We start from the raw sequence: 21,147 nt of genomic DNA on the forward strand, positions 1-21,147 counted from the left end.
AAACGTGTCCAGAGTTGTTCGGATAGCAATTTTGAATTGACCATAACTCTTTGCTCTGACATCGAAATTGAGTGCCGTTTGTAGCATTAGAAACTAGACACTTCCAATTTTCCAACGATATAAAATGCATCCCCTGATTCCACTTGAGTGAACCGTACCAGCCTTTCAAATTCACTTGCCCTGTTTCTCGACTGTGTTGAAAAATCTGTTATGAGCTGCAACTTGATCTCGAATATGAGATAGTTATGTACAGAATTTTAAAATGATTTCTTCTATGAAGTTCTAACCTTATGAATGTAGTTTTCAACGCCACCAACCATGCTCAATGCCAAGTTGAATTGGGTGAGTTGTGGCCGAATTACGAAACTGTCTCAGTGATGGAAACCCTCTTTTTGGCTAGTTGAATGCCTTAATTTGAATTGGGACTTGTTATTTCGAAATTCTTGGTGATGACCACCTACCAAAAGTATCTTGGATTTTTCTTAGACTTGTCTTCATAAATGAACCATGTTTGAGATGATTTCATTGACCCAAAAGTTAGAAAAGGGAAAATGTAATTACAAGGCAGATTTACCTTGGAAATTCTTGGAACTTTAGTGGTTTTGTTAACTGACTTCCCATATTAATTTTTATATGAAATTTGACAAAGGAATAGTCCTTATATGGTAGGGTAATACTACCAAATTTGGTACCATTGCAAGTCCATTTCAATGCCCAACTAAAGTCCCAAAATTTAAGTTTCAAATCTGGAAAATCTTTGTTCAGTGAAAATTCTCAACAACTTCGAGCTGCTATATCTTAGCGCTCAAAACTCCGATTCTTGTTCTGTTTTTGTGTTTTAAACTTTGATTATAACTCTAATTGAGTTCCAAATTTTAGTGGCTAGTTCACATTCTGTGAATTTTGCCGAATTTTCAAAATTGGCTAAAAACCAACCTCGAAACTGTCTTGGTATTCCAAAACAGCAATTTTGAGCCGGATTTTGAATGTCATCCATTTTTAATCATGGAAAAGTGTCTTCTAGGAACTTTTAGTACATTAGAAGTAGTTTTCAATGGTACCAAGTTTTGCAATTTTGGACCTATAGAGAGTGAAATACGATTTTTCAAATATTGCTTGTCAAATCTGAAATTTCCGAACTTAATGAAATCGAGTCCTTTGCACTCTCTATTTTCCTTCGAGATTGCTTGACCATTTTACACTCGATTTCAAGATGAAAATCAGATTTTTCCTTGTATATTTAAACCCACTTTTGAGTCTCGATTTACGAGTAATTAAGTCTCATATTCGTGATATCTTCTTAGATTGTACACTAGTACAATGTTCTTCGATAATTAGGGGTTTTAAACGATAGTGTGTAATAGTTATTATTAATTGCTTAAGTACTCAAGAGGATCTTCGAGAGGATCCCACAATGAACGCCTGAACCCTTAAGTGCGCTTTACTTCTTGAATTACTTGGTGAATGTCAAGTGTATGCGAACTTGATACATGCTTAACTGTCATTAATGATTGAAAATTTTGAAAATGGAGTCGAGTGTGTACTTTACCGCACTCGTTCTCATTTCAAATGAATGAATCGTGATTGAATTGATTGAAATGGAATGAATGAAAGAAATGTATTTAATGAATTGAATAAAATGAATGATTGAATTGTAATGAATGATTAAATTGTATGGACTGATTGAATGAATGAATTGGTACATACGTCGTTAGAGTGAATTTTCTCGACTCGTAAATATTAAGTGGGGGACGCCTAATTTTCACTGGCCAACCTTAGACTCGAGCCGGCATGAGGTTGGTCGGACTCCTTGGTGAACCATGAGAAAATATAAGCTTGACCTATTAAGAGATCTTGCTTGGCATACTCGAGCGGTATTGCCTCAAACAAATAAAAGACGAGCCCGATACAGGGGTATGTAACGGTGAACAGGGACATGATAAGTGAAGTTCTACTGACTATAGCCTACCCAATTGACGGAATGTCAATTCGTGAAGGTTCTTGATCGTGCAAGTGGAAAATAGCTCCTGAGAGCTCCTATATCCTTGAATTGTTTCTGTTTACTTTTCTAACTCGAATTGTTATTTATGTGAATATTATTGCTTTACTTATCAATTGGAATTGTTTACTTGAACAACGTGCTTGCATGTGTATTTTCTTGGTCTCACGAGCAATTGCTCACCCTATAGATTTGTTTTTCTTAACAGGAACAGACTCAGAGTGAAACTCGAAAAAACCCTTAGGGGTGTACTTTTGGTATTAGGGTTTCGAATGTAATCGAGTAGACTTTTAGCAGTTGTTTATTTTGGAAACTTGATGTATTGTGGAACTCGTGGTGCAAGTTTGAATGTTATTTATGGAAGTGATTTCTCTTTCTTACTTTATCTTGTCACGATGGCTAGCATTCTATTAAGCTCGACCGGGAATTGTCTTGAGTCCTGGCGAGAGTTGGGCAGGCGTTCCGCTGAAACCCTTTGGTTCGCCTTAGAGAGAAGTAGAGGCGTCACAGTTGGTATCAGAGTTTAGGATTCAGATCTCTGTAGTGTATCATAAACTTGAAGTTTAGGATGCCGAATTATGGAATTGGTTGGGAAGTTAAGTGACCGCTCGTGGGGACAAAAATTTGAACATTGGTTTGAATTAATGGACAATTGGAAGTCTCGACCTTGTAAGAGATATTTGGGATAGTATGAGATGACCAAATCTAGTTTATTCAGTATACTTGAACTCATTTAACCTTTTAATTTTAATTGTAAATTATGGAAGGTAACGGTGGTATTGAGCCGTCTCGGGGACGCTTTCCGGTGATCCGTTATTGAGAAAGGCCTAGGGAAAATTCATTGGAGATATAATCGAACTTGCTGAACTAGGACCCCATGTGATTATTAGGGGACTTACTCGTACCCAAATAACAGATTGTTACGGGGGTCAATGACTGGAGATGGCTATCCGAGAAAACAGGGATAGTTCGAGAGGATACTCGAGAATTAAGGGTAATTGTGGATGCTTAGATTATTAGAATTCCTGAAGTGCAGACGGAGGTACTTGAGGAGCAAGGAAAACACAAAGACTCCAAGTCGATGGTTAGGGTAGTATACGAAATTATAGACCGGACGGATAAGTCGATGGTTGGGTGTATTACCTTGGTTGAGCAAGTGAAGAATGGCAAGATATTCAATAAAGGACATGAGATTAAAAATCCTAGTGCAGGAAATGAAAATGATCCTACTGAAGTAGCAGAGACTTCTAGCTCCACCAATCACTAAGCTAGTGACTTAGTCTACTTTAATGGCTTTGTCAAAGATAGACAGGGTGATTCTTACTTAAAGGCCATTGCATTTTGTATTTTGTTTCACTATGTTTCCTATCTTTTTGAAACAATCAAATGTTACTCATAAGATGCTTGACTTTATTGTTTTATGACTTCAAATCTATGATTGGGTTGTACACATTTACGATTATTTCGGTGTCTTCCCTTTTATTCTTGTATTTGGTTGGCATGATCAAAGTGTCACTTTTCAAATTTCGTTCATGTGCACTAATTTTATGTTATGCCTTTATAAATGTTAAATTTATGAGCGGTCAAGGAAGTGGAAAGGGACCGAGGGTGAGGTGTTAAGTAACCCCAATCTCAAGGGGATGCTTAGAGAACGACTACTAGACCAAATCAAAATCCTAGAAACCAAGGAAAACAATTATGTAGCTACTACTATTGACCATACGATTAATGTTCTAGCACGGTTGGTTGAACACCAAAGTTCTAGACCAATAAACTAACCTAAGAATCAAAAGAGGTGTGAAAGTAGAATGATTCTCGAAGTTCGCCTATCTAAGTTTCATGGAAGATCTAGTTTCAAAATAGTAGAATTGATTCGAGAGGATAAAATAAGATGCTAGTGAAAGCAAGAGGCTGGGATATCTTCTCGAACAACTTTGTAATTGAGTATTGGAAAGTGAATTAGGGTGTAGAACTTTTAAGGAATAAGATCTCCGTATTTCGTTATGTTTAGAAGTAATGATAGTAATCTTGTAGAGACTCAAGACTCCGTCCATGTTAAGCAGAGAATAGGTAAGATTTATAAGTTGAAATAACCTATAAGCCAAGTAATGAAAGAGTGACATGGCCAGAGATTCCATTATAGATAGCTACTTATTTTGATCCTTTGATTTACCTGGCAGACTAGCATTTGACTTAAACCAACTGATAAGATGACAACTTTGGAAGAAATGCGTAAGGAAATGGATATTTTTCGAAATGAGATAGAATTTCAGATGAAATTGACTGACTACTGGGAAGGACGGTGGAAACAAGAATATGCAGAGAAAACTGAGTTGCTACGCCAGAATGTAGAATTGGAGAAAAAATATAAAAGAAAACCTCAAATTAGTGAAGCCATCACTTCGCCATCACTTCTTGCGGCAATGGTGGATACTGCAACAAGATTAACCATGTTGAGGCTGAGTATTGGAGAAAACGAGGAAAATGTTTGAGGTATGGTAGTACCGAACATAAGTTTTTAAATTGTTTTAGAGTTTCTAAGAAAAGATAAAAGACTCGGCAGTCTGCTGGATCTACTACAAAGCAGTCGAGGGCCAGAAGGGATGATTAATGCTAATGGCTATGAGAGAGACTCATGTAATAGAAGTAATATGAGCGGGAATGGATTTGATTCTGTCCGAGGAATAGAGGTTATAGTTTACCTAGTCTAGACTGACACTTTAGAAGTGGCAATCTTTTGTAAAAAGGGAAAAATACCTTTGTTGTTTTGTATTTTGGTAACTCGGCACGTTCAGTTATAACCTTGTCGTTTCTCTTCTTCTTTTGAAATGATTTGATAGATCTATTCCAACTTGAAATAACTATTATGATCTTTTATAACATATAACAATTTACTTGCTTTTAAATGATTTAATGGTTTACAGGCATATTTAAACTTTGTCCCACACTTTTAGCTTGGTGATAAGACATTGACGGTAGTAGACGTGATCGAGATTATAATTGAGAGCATATGCAACCTCGAGGTCTCAGAGATGACCAGGGATCGGTGAAAAAAAAAACCCGAGATCTTAGGGTTGAAGTTGGAACCCGATATTTGATTGCCAAATTGATATATTAAGGTTGTGAGGTTTGGGTTAGTGAAAGGAAACATTTGATAGATTGAATGAGCCTAACAATTAAGGGACAGGGTATAGTATCTGGGATGGAAGTTTGAGGCTATACATAGACTATTGAGACTTGAACAATATGATTATTAAGAACAATTGCCCTTTCGCCTCGTATAGATAAAAGTGTGATCAATTGCAAGGGTCGTGGAATTATTCAAGTTGAATTTACAACAAAAGCAATTGCTAGTTGAGGATCCTAGAAACTAACGTATTCAATATCACTTTTAATTTAAAACATGGCACTTCGAATTCACAGCTATGCCTTTTGGGCTGACTAATGCACTAGCAGTAATTATGGACTTAATGCATTGAGGTTTTAAACCGTATTTGGATCAATTTGTGGTGGCGTTTATTGATGGTATATTGGTATGCTCTAAGGTTAGAGAAATCATGAAAGACACCTGATGATAGTTTTACAAACCTCGCGGGGGCACCAATTTTTGTTAAGTTTAATAAGTGTGAGTTTGAATGAAAGAAATAGGACTTGATGAGAATTTGACCTATGATAAAGGACCGGTAAAGATTTTAGATTGAAAAATAAAGATATTATTTGTATGGAATAACTTTTGAGGATTTCATGGATCACAAGAATCTTAAGTACCTGTTTTCTGCAAAAGGAGTTGAACTTGAGATAACGAAGGTGGGTGGAGTTGGAGGACTATGATTGTACGATCAATTACCACCCATAGACTGATGGACAGTCAGAGAGGACAATTCAGACCCTTAAGGACATGTATTTTGGATTTTTGGAGAAAATTGGAATAAGTACTTGACACTGGTAGAATTTACTTAGCTAAGGTTCTAAGTGACCACGGTATGACACATTCCTTTTGCAAACCCTAGATTCATGAGTAAGAAAGATGTGAGACCGATTAAATTACCTTATGACTTGGAGGTTAAAATGCTTATTGGGAAAAAATCAAGATTTGATTGCTAGTTGCATGAATAGAAATTTCAAAGTATGGGTTGAAAAACGTAAGTTAGTGATTGATCTGATAGACTTAACCATTAAGGGAATGATATTGTCCTAAGTGTGAATTTCGAAAACAAAATTCCTTTTAAGGAGGGAATGATGTAAGGACCCGAAAATTTTCTCATTTTATCCATATTACTGGCTTATCTAAATATTTATTCACCTGTTTTTTCCAAACAATTTATTTCAACCCTCTTAAATTCATTTTTATGGAACCATGTCTTATTTATACTTTTAAAACATCTCGCTAACAAATTTAAATTTTTCGAAGGCTTGTTTATTAAAGAATAACAAATACACACCTTCGAGATGATAGTCGATCTGAGAGTACAATGATTTTGGAGAATTAAAGATGATCAATAGGGGACTAAGAAGAGTTAACTGAGAGATTAGATATGATTAAATTAAATAAAGTTTTTATTACGCGTACGTCGATAATTTCTCGAAAGTCGTACTGCATGACAAATTAGAGACTTGAGAAATTAATACTAGACTCGTATGAGAACTCGCAAATTTATTTATTTTAAATTTCTATTACTAGTTTATTTAAATATTTAATTGCTATTTCCTCCGAATATTATATTCCAACCTTTTTAGACCCAATTACATGGAACTATGACTTGCATATATTTTTAAAATGATTTGTTATAAAATTTAATTTTTGGAAGCTCGTCTAGTGAGAATAGTGAACACACATTTGGAGACAATAATCAATTTGAGGGTACAGTGAGTTTGGAGATTGAAAACTCATACCTTAGTTTTAAAATAGGTATTTTTATATTTAAATACTCAAGTATTAGTTAGTAATACTATCATTACAAGAATTCCTTAGAAATTTCGCTCTATCGCGCACAAATCGAAAGTACGCGTTTTCACGCGTGTAATTAATCGAGAGACTTTAGACATTTATTTTTAGACTATTAAGAGGAAATAATAATAGTATGAATGGAAGTGCATTAGAAGTTTAGTACACAAGTGAAACAAACCTGAGAGGAATCGAGCACAAAACGAACGCGTACGCGCACTATTCCTAGTTGATTTTTGGAGCATTATTGGCCATACATTCTTAAGCTTCCTGACGTGCCCGGGGTATAGATATAACATTAAACTCATCCCAATCAAGTTTTACATTTATAAACTCTTAAATATCCCATACGCGATTTATCGCAAGTATACGAATTGTGAGCGAGTATAGGGTATTAAGGGTCGATCCCACAGGGAAGATTGCAATTACCGGTATTTTTCGAACTCCTTTATTATCTAGACTAGCTTAAATATAAAATTAATGAAAATACCACTAGAAAGCTCCTAGAGATATGGAATTTTTACTACTCTTGCAAATGAGAATACCGGTTAAGTGAATGTTATTATCTTGGCTAGTTATGGCGTAATTTCCTTATGTATGTGAAACCTACTCTCGTAGTGAATCAATTATACTTGTAACTAAGGCATACCTAATCTCGTGGTTATGAATTAATTACAAGTTCATTTCTTCTATGAAATTATATGAACTAGTCACTTAAGCCACATAAGTGCACCTCTACTCTCGTGAGTGTACTCCCTAGGTTTATCACTTCCTTGAACTAGTGTTAAATTCCAATTTTCATTGCAAACTTAACACCTTTAGATAATCACAATTAATGGCGGGTTAATCATGATAAAAAAAGCAAAAATGATAAATAACTTGCTCAAAATAATATCATCAAATAACCAAGTAAAGATCATAAACAAGATGTAGAAAGTTCATCCATACTCTAGGCATAAACTTTAACCAAACATGGTAAAAACAAACACCAAACTTGTATTATAGTTAAACATGAATTCAAATACAAAAGAAAAAGTGATAAGAGAGAAGTCACCCTTGCCACATGAGTTTCAAACTCTTCATCTTTACTCCTCCAATCTTCCTCCAAATCTAGAGATTAAACTAGTGATTAAAAGTTTGAAAAATGGAAAGAAAACCTAGAGGAAACAAAAGCAAGAAAAGTGCCGGTTCTGCCCCTACTTTGCCGCACCTGTTGATGCAACTTTTTGTGGTCCAATTGACTTGATTTTGATGAAAATATGTTATATAGGTTGTGTGGAAAGTTTCCACCAAAAATCACCTGATTTGGTTATCCAAAAGTTGAAATTTCGAAATTTCTTTACAACTGGAAAACGTGTCTAGAGTTGTTCTGGCAGCCATTTTGAATTGACCATAACTCTTTGCTCTGACATCAAAATTGAGTACAGTTTATAGCATTAGAAACTAAACACTTCCAGTTTTCCAACGGTATAAAATGCATTCCCTGATTCCACTTGAGTGAACCGTACCAGCCTTTCAAAGTTACTTGCCCTGTTTCTCGATTGTGTTGAAAAATCTGTTATGAGCTGCAACGTGATGCTCGAATATGAGCTAGTTATGGACAGAATTTTAAAATGATTTTTTCTGTGAAATTGTAACCTTATGAATGTAGTTTTCAACGCCACCAACCACGCTCAATTCCAAGTTGAATTGGGTGAGTTGTGGCCGAATTACGAAACTGTCTCAGTGATGGAAACCCTCTTTTTGGCTAGTTGAATGCCTTAAAAAGTATCTTGGATGACCACCTACAAAAAGTATTTTGGATGTTTCTTAGACCTTGTCTTCATAAATGAACCATGTTTGAGATGATTTCATTGTCCCAAAAGTTAGAAAAGGGAAAACGGAAGTACAAAGCAGATTTGCCTTGGAAATTCTTGAAATTTTAGTGGCTTTGTTAACTGACTTCCCATACGAATTTTTATATGAAATTTGATAGAGGAATAGCGCTTATATGGTAGGGTAATACTACCAAATTTGGTGCTATTCCAAGTCCATTTTGATACCCAACTAAAGTCCCAAAGTTTAAGTTTCAAATCTGGAAAATCTTTGTTCAGTGAAAATTTTCAGCAACTTCGAGCTGCTAAATCTTGGAGCTCAAAACTCCAATTCTTGTTCAGTTTGTTGTATTTTAAACTTTGATTGTAACTCTAATTGAGTTCCAAATTTCAGAAGCTAGTTCACATTCTGTGAATTTTGCCGAATTTTCAAAATTGGCCAAAAACCAACCTCGAAACTGCCTTGGTATTCCAAACAGCAACTTTGAGCCGGATTTTGAATGTCATCCATCTTGAATCGTGGAAAAGTGTCTTCTAGGAACTTTTAAAAATTTGGATGTAGTTCAAGTTTTCCAATTTTGGACCTACAGAGAGTGAGATACGATTTTTCAAAAATTGCTTGTCCAATCTGAAATTTTCAAACTTAAAGGAAATCGAGTCCTTTGCACTCTCTATTTTCCTTCGAGATTGTTTAACCGTTTTACACTCGATTTCAAGATAAAAATCAGATTTTCCCTTGTATATTTAAACCCTCTTTTGAGCCTTGATTTATGAATAATTAAGTCTCATTTGCGTGATATCTTCTTAGATTGTACATTAGTACAATGTTCTTCGATAATTAGGGATTTTAAGCGATAGTATGTAATAGTTATTATTAATTGCTCAGGCACTCAAGAGTACCTTCGAGAGGATCCTACGTGGACGCTTGAACCCTCAAGTGTGCTTTACTTCTTGAATTATTTGGTGAGTGTCAAGCATATGCGAACTTGATACATGCTTAACTGTCATTAATGATTGAAAATTTTGAAAATGGAGTCGAGTGTGTACTTTACCGCACTCGTTCTCATTTGAAATGAATGGATCGTGATTGAATTGATTGAAATGGAATGAATGAATGAAATCTATTTAATGAATTGAATGAAATGAATGATTGAATTGTAATGAAAGGTTGAATTGTATGGAATGATTGAATGAATGAATTAGTATGTTATGGTTGCATACGTCATTGGAGTGAATCTCCTCGACTCATAAATATTAAGTGGGGGATGCTCAATTTTCACTGGCCAACCTTGGACTCGAGCCGGCATGGGTTTGGTCGGGCTCCTTGGTGAACCATGAGAAAATATAAGCTTGACCTATTGAAAGGTCTTGCTTGGCATATTCGAACAGTATCGCCTCAAACAAATGAAAGGCGGACCCGATATAGGGGTATGTAACAGTGAATGAGGACATGATAAGTGAAGTTCTATGGACTATAGCCTACCCGATTGACATAGTGTCAATTCGTGGAGGTTCTTGATCGTGCAAGTGCAATATAGCTCCTAAGATCTCCTATATCCTTGAATTGTTTCTGTTTACTTTTCTAGCTCGAATTGTTATTTACATGAATATTATTGCTTTACTTGTCAATTGAAATTGTTACTTGAACAACGTGCTTGCATGTGTGTTTTCTTGACCTCACAAGCAATTGCTCACCCTGTAGATTTGTTTTCCTTAACAGGAACGGACTCAGAGTGAAACTTGAAGAAATCCTGGGGGTGTACTTTTGGTATTAGGGTTTCGAATGTAATCGACTAAACTTTTGACATTTGTATATTTTGGAAACTTGATGTATTGTGAAATTCGTGGTGTAAGTTTGAATGTTATTTATGGAAGTGATTTCTCTTTCTTACTTTACCTTGTCGTGATGGCTAGTATTGTATTAACCTTGACCGGGAATTGTCTTGAGTTCTGGCGAAAGTTGGGCAGGCGTTCCGTGGATACCCTTTGGTTCACCTTAGAGAGAAGTGGCGGCGTCACACCTTCTCACTGTTTATGTACATTAAATTTCGATGTCATTATTGTCAAGGTCGAGTAAACTTGGCTAATTTCGGGGATAAATCTGCAATTAAAATAAACTTTAGGGGAGGTAAACATAAAGTCATAACTAACCCAAACCTTTTGTGTTTTTGTGTTATTTCAATGTCGTCCTTCTTAAGTCTTAACAAGCACTAACTAGATAAGATAAGGCTGTTTTAACACTTTTAATAAGCTTCTGCTATTAACTTATATACTAGTTTTTATTTATGGTCACACTTGCCAACGACCTCCAGTAAATTCTCCTTCTTTAGTTTTTTTTTTTTTTGTGGGGGTGGAGAGGTGTTTCTTAGTGTTTGCTAATTAATTTTATTAATTTTCCGTATACATTTGGTGTTCCCTTATGTTTAGGTACTAATTCTAAAAATATATAAAATCCCTCAAAATTTCATGTTTCACGTATCTGCCCCCTCGTGCGTATGTACACATACACACATATATGTGTATTTGCAGGAATGGAGAAGGAATATTTAAACCAAAGATTTCTAAATCCTAGTAAATATATGTATTTTTTATTTACCAATATAGTTCGTCATAGTTCAATTTCAATGCTTAGCTCCACCTATGAATTTTGCAAGTCTAATATTAGAATGTTTCGATAGCAAATTTTTTCAAATAATATATTCACTTATATCATAAATACATTTTTCAATTCATTTTTTTATATTTTTAACCACATCACATCACAAGAATTGTTATAATAATTATTTCAAATAATAATCTATCCAAACACTTCCGAAGCCGTCGTGCGGCCTAAGGCCCACTGCCTAGCCATGAGGGGCACCGTCGTGCGTTTTAGTTGCCGTCAGTGTGGCATCGTGCCCCTGCCTTAGCCAACGCAAGCCAACGCCCATCGTGCGGCCTCAGGCCCACCGCCTAGCAATGAGAGGCACCGTCGTGCGTTTTATTTGCCGTCGGTGTGGCATCGTGCCCATGCCTTAGCCAACGCAAGGCAACGGCCGTCGTGCGGCCTAAGGCCAAACGCCTAGCCATGAGGGGCACCGTCGTGCGTTTTACTTGCCGTCGGTGTGGCATCGTGCCCATGCTTTAGCCAACGCAGGGCAATGGCCGTCGTACGGCCTAAGGGCAACCGCCTAGCCATGAGGGGCACCGTCGGCCGTTCTTCTTGCCGTCGGTGTGGCCATCGTGCCTATGCCTTAGCCAACGCAGGGCAACGGCCGTCGTGCGGCCTAAGGCCCACCGCCTAGCCATGAGGGGCACCGTCGTGCGGTTTTCTTGCCGTCGGTGTGGCATTGTGCCCTTGCCTTAGCCAACGCAAGGCAACGGCCGTCGTGTGGCCTAAGGCCTACCGCCTAGCCATGAGGGGCACCGTCGGGCGTTTTTCTTGCCGTCGGTGTGGCATCGTGCCCTTGTCTTAGCCAACGCAAGGCAATGGCCGTCGTGTGGCCTAAGGCCTACCACCTAGCCATGAGGGGCACTGTCGTGCATTTTTCTTGCCGTTGCCTTAGCCAACGCAAGGCAACGGTCGTCGTGTGGCCTAAGGCCCACCGCTTAGCCATGAGGGGCACCGTCGTGCATTTTTCTTGCTGTGGATGTGGCGTCGTGCCCATGCCTTAGCCAACGCAAGCCAACGGCCGTCGTGCGGCCTTAGGCCTATCGCCTTGCCATGATGGGCACCGTCGTGCGTTTTTCACGTCGTCGGTGTAGTGTCGTGCCAATGCTCCGTCATGCGGCCTAAGACTCACCGCCTAGCTTTGTTTTCGCTTATTTTTATCTTTTTAAGCATACATGTTGAGTCTCGTTAATGTCCACCGCCGTATGTCTTTGAAATTCATAAATTGCTTTTTTTTATTAAACTATATTTTTGTATTTTTTATTATTTTTTTGTTTTTATTTTTGTTCAATTCAATCTTGGAAATTTTTTATTATTTTTTATTGTTTTTATTTTTGTTCAATTCAATCTTGGAAATTTTTTTTTATATTTGTTTCAAGCACCCATATGTAGGTGTGTTAAATACACACTAAATTGCCATCTATTGGTGGCTATATTTGTGAGACGAAAAGGGTGTGGGTCTACTAACAGTTTGAGTTTTTTAGTTTCAAGACTATCAGGGAGAGTTGAGATGCTTGACCTGTCAAGGCCATAGGAAGGCCGTCGGTACTAGAAACACGTTAGACATCATCGTTGGGCATGTAAGGGCACTTAAATTCTTTCTTTGCCTCAAAATTTCAAGAGTTGGTCGGTTGAGCGGGCGTCGTGCACGGCGGTCGTTCGTTTACGTCGTTTTTGTGTGTGTTGCGTGCCTTACGTTGCATGATCTTGGCATCCAAGCTGGCATCGGTGACTGATTGGGGTTGTCGATGCACGGCTTAGGTGCTCAGACGGTGCAGTTCGTGACGGCGCGTGGGTAGCGGTGGGCATGTTTGGGCTGGTCGGATCCCCGCTGGTGCGGTGACGTCTTCCTTCACATTCCCCTTCAATCGTTGGCGCAAGAGCAGCATCGTTAGCCTTGGCCGCCCATGGGTTTCCTGTGTTGCATACCTATTAGAAGGAATTCGGATGCCACAACATTCAACGTTCTCCCAACGCCGTCTCGCCCGGTCGGGCTGCGGCGGCGTCGGGGAACCGCAAAGGCGAGGCCGTGTTCCGAGTCGCAGACAAGCGATGCGTCTCGGCCCACGAACTGTAGCCCGAGCTCTCGGACGCGGAACACCCGGAGGGCAGGAGATCTTCGATCTCTATTTGCCTGAACTTGGCGTCAATCACCCGCATCGAACGACTGCCATCGTCGCCTCGAGACGTCACGTCTCCTTCGAGCTCGTTGACCTCGTGCGACGTCGGCGTCGGTGAGGAATGCTACCTGGTTGATCCTGCCAGTAGTCATATGCTTGTCTCAAAGATTAAGCCATGCATGTGTAAGTATGAACTAATTCAGACTGTGAAACTGCGAATGGCTCATTAAATCAGTTATAGTTTGTTTGATGGTACCTGCTACTCGGATAACCGTACTAATTCTAGAGCTAATACGTGCAACAAACCCCGACTTCTGGAAGGGATGCATTTATTAGATAAAAGGTCGACGCGGGCTCTGCCCGTTGCTGCGATGATTCATGATAACTTGACGGATCGCATGGCTTTCGTGCTGGCGACGCATCATTCAAATTTCGGTAAATACATGAGACCAATCATGAAAATATCAAAATTCAAAGAAATAAATTTAGAAATATTCAAAATTTAAGGGACGAAATCTATCCCTATTGCCTTCTTATCTCTAGTTTGAATTAAAATAAATAAAAAATTTATAATGTTGTATTTAATAGTGGTGGGCAAAAAAACCTGCCGATCTGAAAATCCGATGAACTCGATCCGATCCGAAAAATAGGATATTCGATTCAATTTTTCTTGGCGGGGCAGATGAGGGTCGGGTATCGCAAAAAATCGGGTATGGATATGGATCAGAAAAATAAAAACCCGCGGGTATCCGACCCGCAGAGTATATTTTATGAATATTAAAATTATGAATCATTTTATAACTTTGTAATTTTTAATTCTAAGTGCAAGTGAAGTGGCTTATAGCTTCATATTCTAATCCTATATGATTCACCTCTCCTTATCTTGTTTAAAGAAAGTGAATATTCTCGGTGAAACATGAACCAAATGAACAAAATGAAAAAAAATTTGTGAAATTTTGTTATAAAATTTGTTCATCCCTTTCATCCTTTTTATTTTTATTCTACCTCTATCGATCTTTCCTGAAAGTTTTGCATCAATGCAATCAAATATTTGTGTTTGGAGTTTCAATTTTCTATTAGCTAGATAATTAAAACATTTGTGTCTTTCATTTATTTATTTATTTGATTTATTTTATTACAATTATGTCTCTTAAATTTGTCTCTTTTATTTAGTGTAAGAAATTTATTTTTTTTCATTACCTTTAATACCATAAGGTTTATTCCAAATATGTAAAGAAGTTGGGAAAGATTTTTTAAGGTTATTTTGGTTATATTTTTTCCGAAAATAATTAGTTCAATTCAATTCTTTTCTGAATTTGATTTCACAATCGACTTATTTGGGATGCAGTCTTGTACCTTAAGGAAGTTGGGGAAGTTGCCAAATACTTATTATCCTTATGTTTGTTATGTTGTAGAAGGATGAAATACGTGAGAATGATGATATACTCAAAATTATTATAAAATTTCGTTTTGTCCATTAGATATTATAATTATAATATGTACTAAATTTATAAGATCGATTTGATTGTTGGATGCAATGTGTGAAAATAGTGATGTATGGACTTTAATTACAATATCTTTACCAATATTAATTGAAAAAATATTTTTTTTAATTGAAAAAATGTTGATATTAAGTGAAAAATAATTTTTTTATTGAAAATAATTTTTTTGGGAGGTACCCTATGACCCGCCTCGTTTTTCGAGTACCCGAATAGTGGGTACCCGAAAACATTAGGAGCGGGTTAGAGTTGTAAAATGGCTGATCCAATTGATTAGGATCGGATCAGCCAAATCATGTTAGAGACGGGTACTCGACTCGTGTCCACCCCTACCCAGATGAACTTTGCAAAAGTCAAACAGCACTAAACTTTGGATCTAATCTATCGGATCAGCCAAATCATGTTAGAGACGGGTACCCGACTCATGCCCAACCCTATCCCTATCCAGATGAACTTTGCAAAAGTCAAAACGGCACTAAACTTTGGATTAAACTTTGGATTAGTTCAAAATACAAGGACCAGGACTAAAAAAAATGACAAAAAAAAAAAAAAGAAATTCCTTGGGGAACAAAACAGAGGTTTCTTGTTTCCACTGTCACTCTCCAGTCTCCTCTCCTTGTAAAAAATCAGAGAGAGAGGCCCAAAGAAAAAGGGAAAAAATCCGGTGGTGAATATGAGGAGGGATAGCTGTTTGGCAAAAGTAACTGCTGGCGTTGTCGTCGGGGGCGCTATTGGCGGTGCCGTTGGTAAAATTTGCATCGCCTTTTGTTTTTCCCCTCTTAAACCCTAATTTTATTTATTTTGTCAAAACCTTAGAATTTAGTTTAATTTTTACTCATTCTTGTTGTTAAATTAGAAATTAGAGAAATGAGAGGTCTTAATTCCACTTATTTATGTGCTCGAGATTAGCGGAATTTCTTACCAGTTAGTCCCCTGTGAAAAATGGTTCCTTGTGTTTTCATTTTTAACTGATTTTTTTGGGAGAATATGAGGTTTAATTTGATATTTTTCCAATTTGTTGCCCAGGTGCTTGTTATGGAACTTTTGACGCTATCAGATGCAAGGTAAATAGGTTTTTTCCACTTAAATTAGCTTTTGTCCATTTTCTTCGTAGTAATTTTGTTAGATACATTACTTCGGATATTTCTTATTTTTCGTTTCTAGTTAATGTGTTTTGGGGGATTATTATTATTTGGTGTTGGTGGTGGATGGGTGGGTGGGCTGGTCATCTGGAAGTGGCTTAGTAGACTTGAGTTTTCTTATACTAATTTAGCAGGAAAACTGCAGTACAGTGTCTAATTCCGTTATATGCTAGCCATATAATTCTTGAAGGTTTTTTGCCAACTTATTTCCTTTGGACTTGGTTTTGAATGAGGGCTTGGGGCTTAAAATGCATGACAATTAATGGCAGCAGAAGGTTTTAGCTTTGATAAGTTTGATAATTTTTTGTTTCCGTATTCGTCTTACTATTACTGATACAGAACAATATAAAGTTATCCTATGTTGATAATCAGTTAAGATATGTAGATTGGGGATAATGATTAGCCTAGAAGTCCAACTTTTGCTTTTAGTGTCAAAGTTCACTTTTGCATTCATTTTTGTCTGGATGTCAACCTTTTAAGAGTCTTTTGACTCAGAACATTGCCATATCAAGCTTGTAAATTTGGGTTTCGCAGATGTTCTTTTGAACCCAGTTCTGAGTAATATTTTGGTCTATGTGACTGAAGCATTTCTTAATTATCTATTGCTTCCTTTTCACTAAATTATCCTTCTTTACTTCATATCTTGCAAAAATTTGATATTCTGTCTCCATGTTCTTTATGTCCGTTTCGTTGTTATTTTGCAAACTGCCTCAAAACTAAAGAGGTGCCAGTTAATACCGGTTTTGGTACTGTTTAAATTCAATTCATCATGGATGGTTGAAGCTATTTACAGTGCTAACCATTTTTGCCTCAATTTCATGGCTAGATTAATTACCAATTCACTTTTAGATGTTGATTTCCAGCATTTCATTTCTTTTGGTTGAAGCTAATTGGTTGAATGATGTAAAGGATCTCTTAACATCCAAATTTGTATGATGAAATTGATAACATCATGATCTTGGGTTCCTGGAGGCTCAAGTTCTAACCAATGCTTATCTTTACATTGTTCCTTTGAAGAGCTTTACCTCCATTTAATTTTACTGCAAAGCCTACAAAAGCTGACTTTTTCCCCTCTATTTTGCTACACCTGGTGGATAAAAAAATAAAGTAGGAGTAGAGTATTATCTATCAGTTATCTGTGAACTTGGATATGAATAAGCAAAATATCCAAGTAAATGAAGTGGCCAATTTGAATATTGAATGGTTATTGGTTCCCTTGTTTTTTGTTGCTTTGAATTAAATGAACCTTTTTTTTGTAAATCTGGTTTGGTAACTTGAAACTTGTTCCTGTTGGAGAATGCCCTGCACTTAAAATTCACATCCAGTTTCATACTGATTGAGGTGGCAATTTGAAACTAACAACTATTTCTCAATATGTGGCTGTGCACCTGTAGATAGTTTGTAGTACCTGCCCTGCTCCAGTAGAATTATTCATTTCAGTTTGTAGCTTTTCTGCTACAAGATGATGTGTTCATGGATTTTGCTTGGAGTTTTGCAGCATTATATGGGCAATATATAAGGTTCTTCCTGTGTGTGGGGGATGAGTCATTGATGTGTGATTCACCAGAAGTTCAAGTAATAGATTGTGAATTTAGGTCAAATGGAATGGTCTTTTTTAATGTGCTTCAATTACTTATTCTGCGTTATAGATTTACTAATTCCTTTTCCCCTGTATCTAGTTAAAAGACCTCATTTTTGTCTTGGCCTCTGTTTGCCTGATTGATGTGGATAGTCCAAGGAGAATATGTTAAAGTGATTAGTGATCTGCCTAGTTTAGCAATTTCTTGCTGCACATAAAAGATGAAATGATATGGAAAACATGGCTATTGGTTGCTCTTTGCTTTCTCAAACTTCACATTTGACTTCGTAAGCCAATGCCTGCTTTTGGTTAACAAATATGCAGAAGTTAGACTTGGTATCTGAGACAAAGGATGCTTTTTACACATTGAAATTCAGATGTTATTAGGTCTTATATGCTGAAGGCTAGAATGATGTTTTTAGTATCTGTTTCATGGTCATCGCTTATACATTATGTTGATGTATCTGTCCAGGTTCCTGGCCTTCTGAAAATCAGATATATTGGCCAATCCACGCTGGGAAGTGCTGCGGTCTTTGGTCTTTTCTTGGGCGCTGGAAGCTTGATACATTGCACGAAGTGATATACGTTTTGCTTGTCTACGTCTGATGTTAGTTGTTAGTTGACGTTGACTTGGCCCTTATATATTATGATATTCACAGAACAGTTTCTGTATTGTGAGTCTGTCCTGGCAACATTTCTGTAGCTCGTTTCAAAGGTTGTTCCATAAACAGCTTCGTGGAGATAAATTTAAGTACAGCATTTCAATACCTTGGCTCTGTGCTGGGATTTTACCATTTATCATTTCTATATTAGAAATTGGAATACTTGATGTACTCTTCCGCTTACAGTTTCTGGTAATGCAAGGAGAATAGTTATGGTTGCATTAGTATCTTTCCACTGATGAAACCCAGATCCAATGGACATACTATTTTCTCTCTAAATGAGCACAAGATTTCTCTAAGAAACTAGTACGGTAGAGAGAGTTTTTGATATATGTTATGGTGTCGTTTTTCAAAAACACCTCTAAAAACACAAGTTATACAGATCCTAAGTTATACTCTTTCCGTTCCATTGAAAGGGTTATACTTTTCTTTTTTACTGTCCCAAAATATTGGTTATATTTGACATTTTTAAATATTTTATACTCTAAAATTCTTCTTATGCCCATCATTAATGATGCATAAAGACAAATGTGATGGGATTGCTTTCTACTTCTTATTTTGATCAATCGCATGATTAATGACAAAAATATAACAAAAAGAAATTTTTTTTGATGATGTATCCTATATATATATAAAAAGGAGTTGGTATTTGACTGTTCGTTGTTTTTCATCCGACTTTTTTAGGGGTAATTTAGGTAACATGTTGGCATAGTACAACTGATCCAGTTTCGAGTGCAAGCATACTATGCTTATTGCTATGTGAGTTGATAAGCGTACCCTTGGTGGCATGATGATTACATTCTCAAATTAAGCTTATGTAGTAGTAGTGACAGCTTTACCCTTTTAACCATCCGTTAAATCTGTTTTTAAGACAAAGAGGTAGTTGGGTGAATTTGGAATTTAAACTTGTGCAAAGAGTATGATTAATTGAATTCAGTAACTGAAGTATCATTAAGACCATATGAATGCATCAAGATGATGATTAATTGACTACTCTATAGTGGAGGTGTAACTGTAGACGTTTTCCTCTCTTGAACTTCTCCATGTGCAATTGAACTCATACAAAGAGTGGTATGATCAAAATGAGCAATTATGACATCTTAAAGATAGGAGTAATGCATGAGAGATGAGGAATCTCTTGGAAAGCATCTTTAAAGTGTAACTGCAAAACTCTTCCTCTTCAGTAGCATTTGTTGAGCAAATTTTTGAGGTTGTTGGAATAATGAGGGTTGTTAATATAAAACCTCATTGGTTCAACTGGTTATGGTTCATACCACATGTTGTTACTCTTTTTCTTTCCTTTCCTTGTGGTTTCCATTTCAACCCTTCGTGAAGGTATGCTTATTTTGCTACCCTTCTCCTTCTTATATTCTTTGATTAGATTTGAAAAGTTTGTTTTTTGTTATTTAAGTTCTTTGATTCAAAAATCCGATGTTCTTTTTTCCATGTTAGCATTGTTATATATGTATGATAAGATATCAATGGGTTATATCTTTTTTTTTTTTGGAATCTGCTTTTGTTTAATTGTTTTAGTCCTGGTAGACACTATTAAAGTTTGCTTTTCATATCCTTATATACTTAAGATCCATTAAATAGTTTAAATTTATATACAATTCTGATCTCCTTTTCATGTCTTACTCCAATTAGCTGTGGGATGATCAAGCCAAAAGTTGTCTCCGAATGCTTGAAGGCCATGGTATTTGAGCCATGTGTTTTCATCCTAAATTTCCTATTATAATCATTGGTTCAGCTGATGATATTGTTCCAGGTATGGTGTGCAACTACTTACAGGTAATTTATACATTTGAAAACTCAACTTATTATTATTCATCTTATGAGAGTGCGATGCACCTGTTTCACTTTTGTAGCCTTGATCTCCTCTATTTTTTTTTCGGTACTAGGTTCCCTCATTTTTAAGAAAACAATATTTTTTATTCTATACAAAATCATACTTTATTTCACGGTGAATTTACCGATTAAACCACTCACTTGTTATGAATGATGAGTTCTATATATTTAGAAGACTAAATTTAGAGTATTACATATTGACAGTTCTTTTTTACTTTGTCTCGTGTTCTTTTCAACTGAATATTACAAATTTGTTAATTGCTACTCTAACTACTTATTCACAACACAGGTATCAACTCCCACGCGTTGCGTGGGACTCTTTGCTAGTACTATGCATAAAAAGCACATATTTCTAAACAAAACTAATATATGAGACGGAAGGAGTATATAATACCTACCTACCAGCAGTGGCTAGCCTGTGAGGTCCATCTTTGTCTTATCTAAATAACCCAATTCCCATTTGGACGGCATATGAATATCCGTAGGCCTTGAAACATTCTTTAAATTGGGTAGACGTGCATTCACAGACTAGCCCAATGTTTGCAAAGCATTGAACTAACAGAGACAACCCAATTTAATTATTTTTACATGAAAAATAGCAATTTGAAACGATACATCTGCTGAAATTTGTATACAGACAAGTTGTGTAACCTATCAGAAAAGCGTCCTGTTGAAGACATTTTGCACTGACGAGTATCTTTTGGATCAGTATATGAATGCCGGTTAACATTGCCTTATTGCCACTTTCGCAAAATCCACTTTCGCAAAATTCATGAAACCTAGGGGGTGCTTGGTTAGAGGGTATAGGAATCAAGAATTGGATTGAATCCCAAAATTGTTGCTTGGCTAATGGGTATAGGTTTTGAAATCTTGGAATGATTCACGAAAA

At 36.6% G+C, this 21,147-nt stretch overlaps 1 protein-coding gene across 1 annotated transcript; it reads left to right on the forward strand.

Annotated features, from left to right (window-relative positions):
- The first annotated feature begins 15,593 nt into the window (after positions 1-15,593).
- LOC113723893 (uncharacterized) lies at positions 15,594-18,515 on the forward strand. The gene is made up of 3 exons (XM_027246856.2): positions 15,594-15,773; positions 16,054-16,091; positions 18,221-18,515. Exons 1-3 carry the CDS (start codon positions 15,701-15,703, stop codon positions 18,326-18,328), a joined length of 219 nt encoding a protein of 72 aa, XP_027102657.1. The 5' UTR covers positions 15,594-15,700; the 3' UTR covers positions 18,329-18,515.
- Positions 18,516-21,147: the final 2,632 nt, after the last annotated feature.

The sequence above is a fragment of the Coffea arabica genome, chromosome 1c (assembly GCF_036785885.1).
Source record: "Coffea arabica cultivar ET-39 chromosome 1c, Coffea Arabica ET-39 HiFi, whole genome shotgun sequence".
NCBI lineage: Eukaryota > Viridiplantae > Streptophyta > Magnoliopsida > Gentianales > Rubiaceae > Coffea > Coffea arabica.

Coding starts and splice junctions, on each gene's coding strand:
- LOC113723893 (XM_027246856.2), top strand. CDS start 15,701: ATGAGGAGGGATAGCTGTTTGGCAAAAGTAACTGCTGGCGTTGTCGTC. Junction 15,774..16,053: donor CGCTATTGGCGGTGCCGTTG/GTAAAATTTGCA, acceptor TTTGTTGCCCAG/GTGCTTGTTATGGAACTTTT. Junction 16,092..18,220: donor TTGACGCTATCAGATGCAAG/GTAAATAGGTTT, acceptor GTATCTGTCCAG/GTTCCTGGCCTTCTGAAAAT.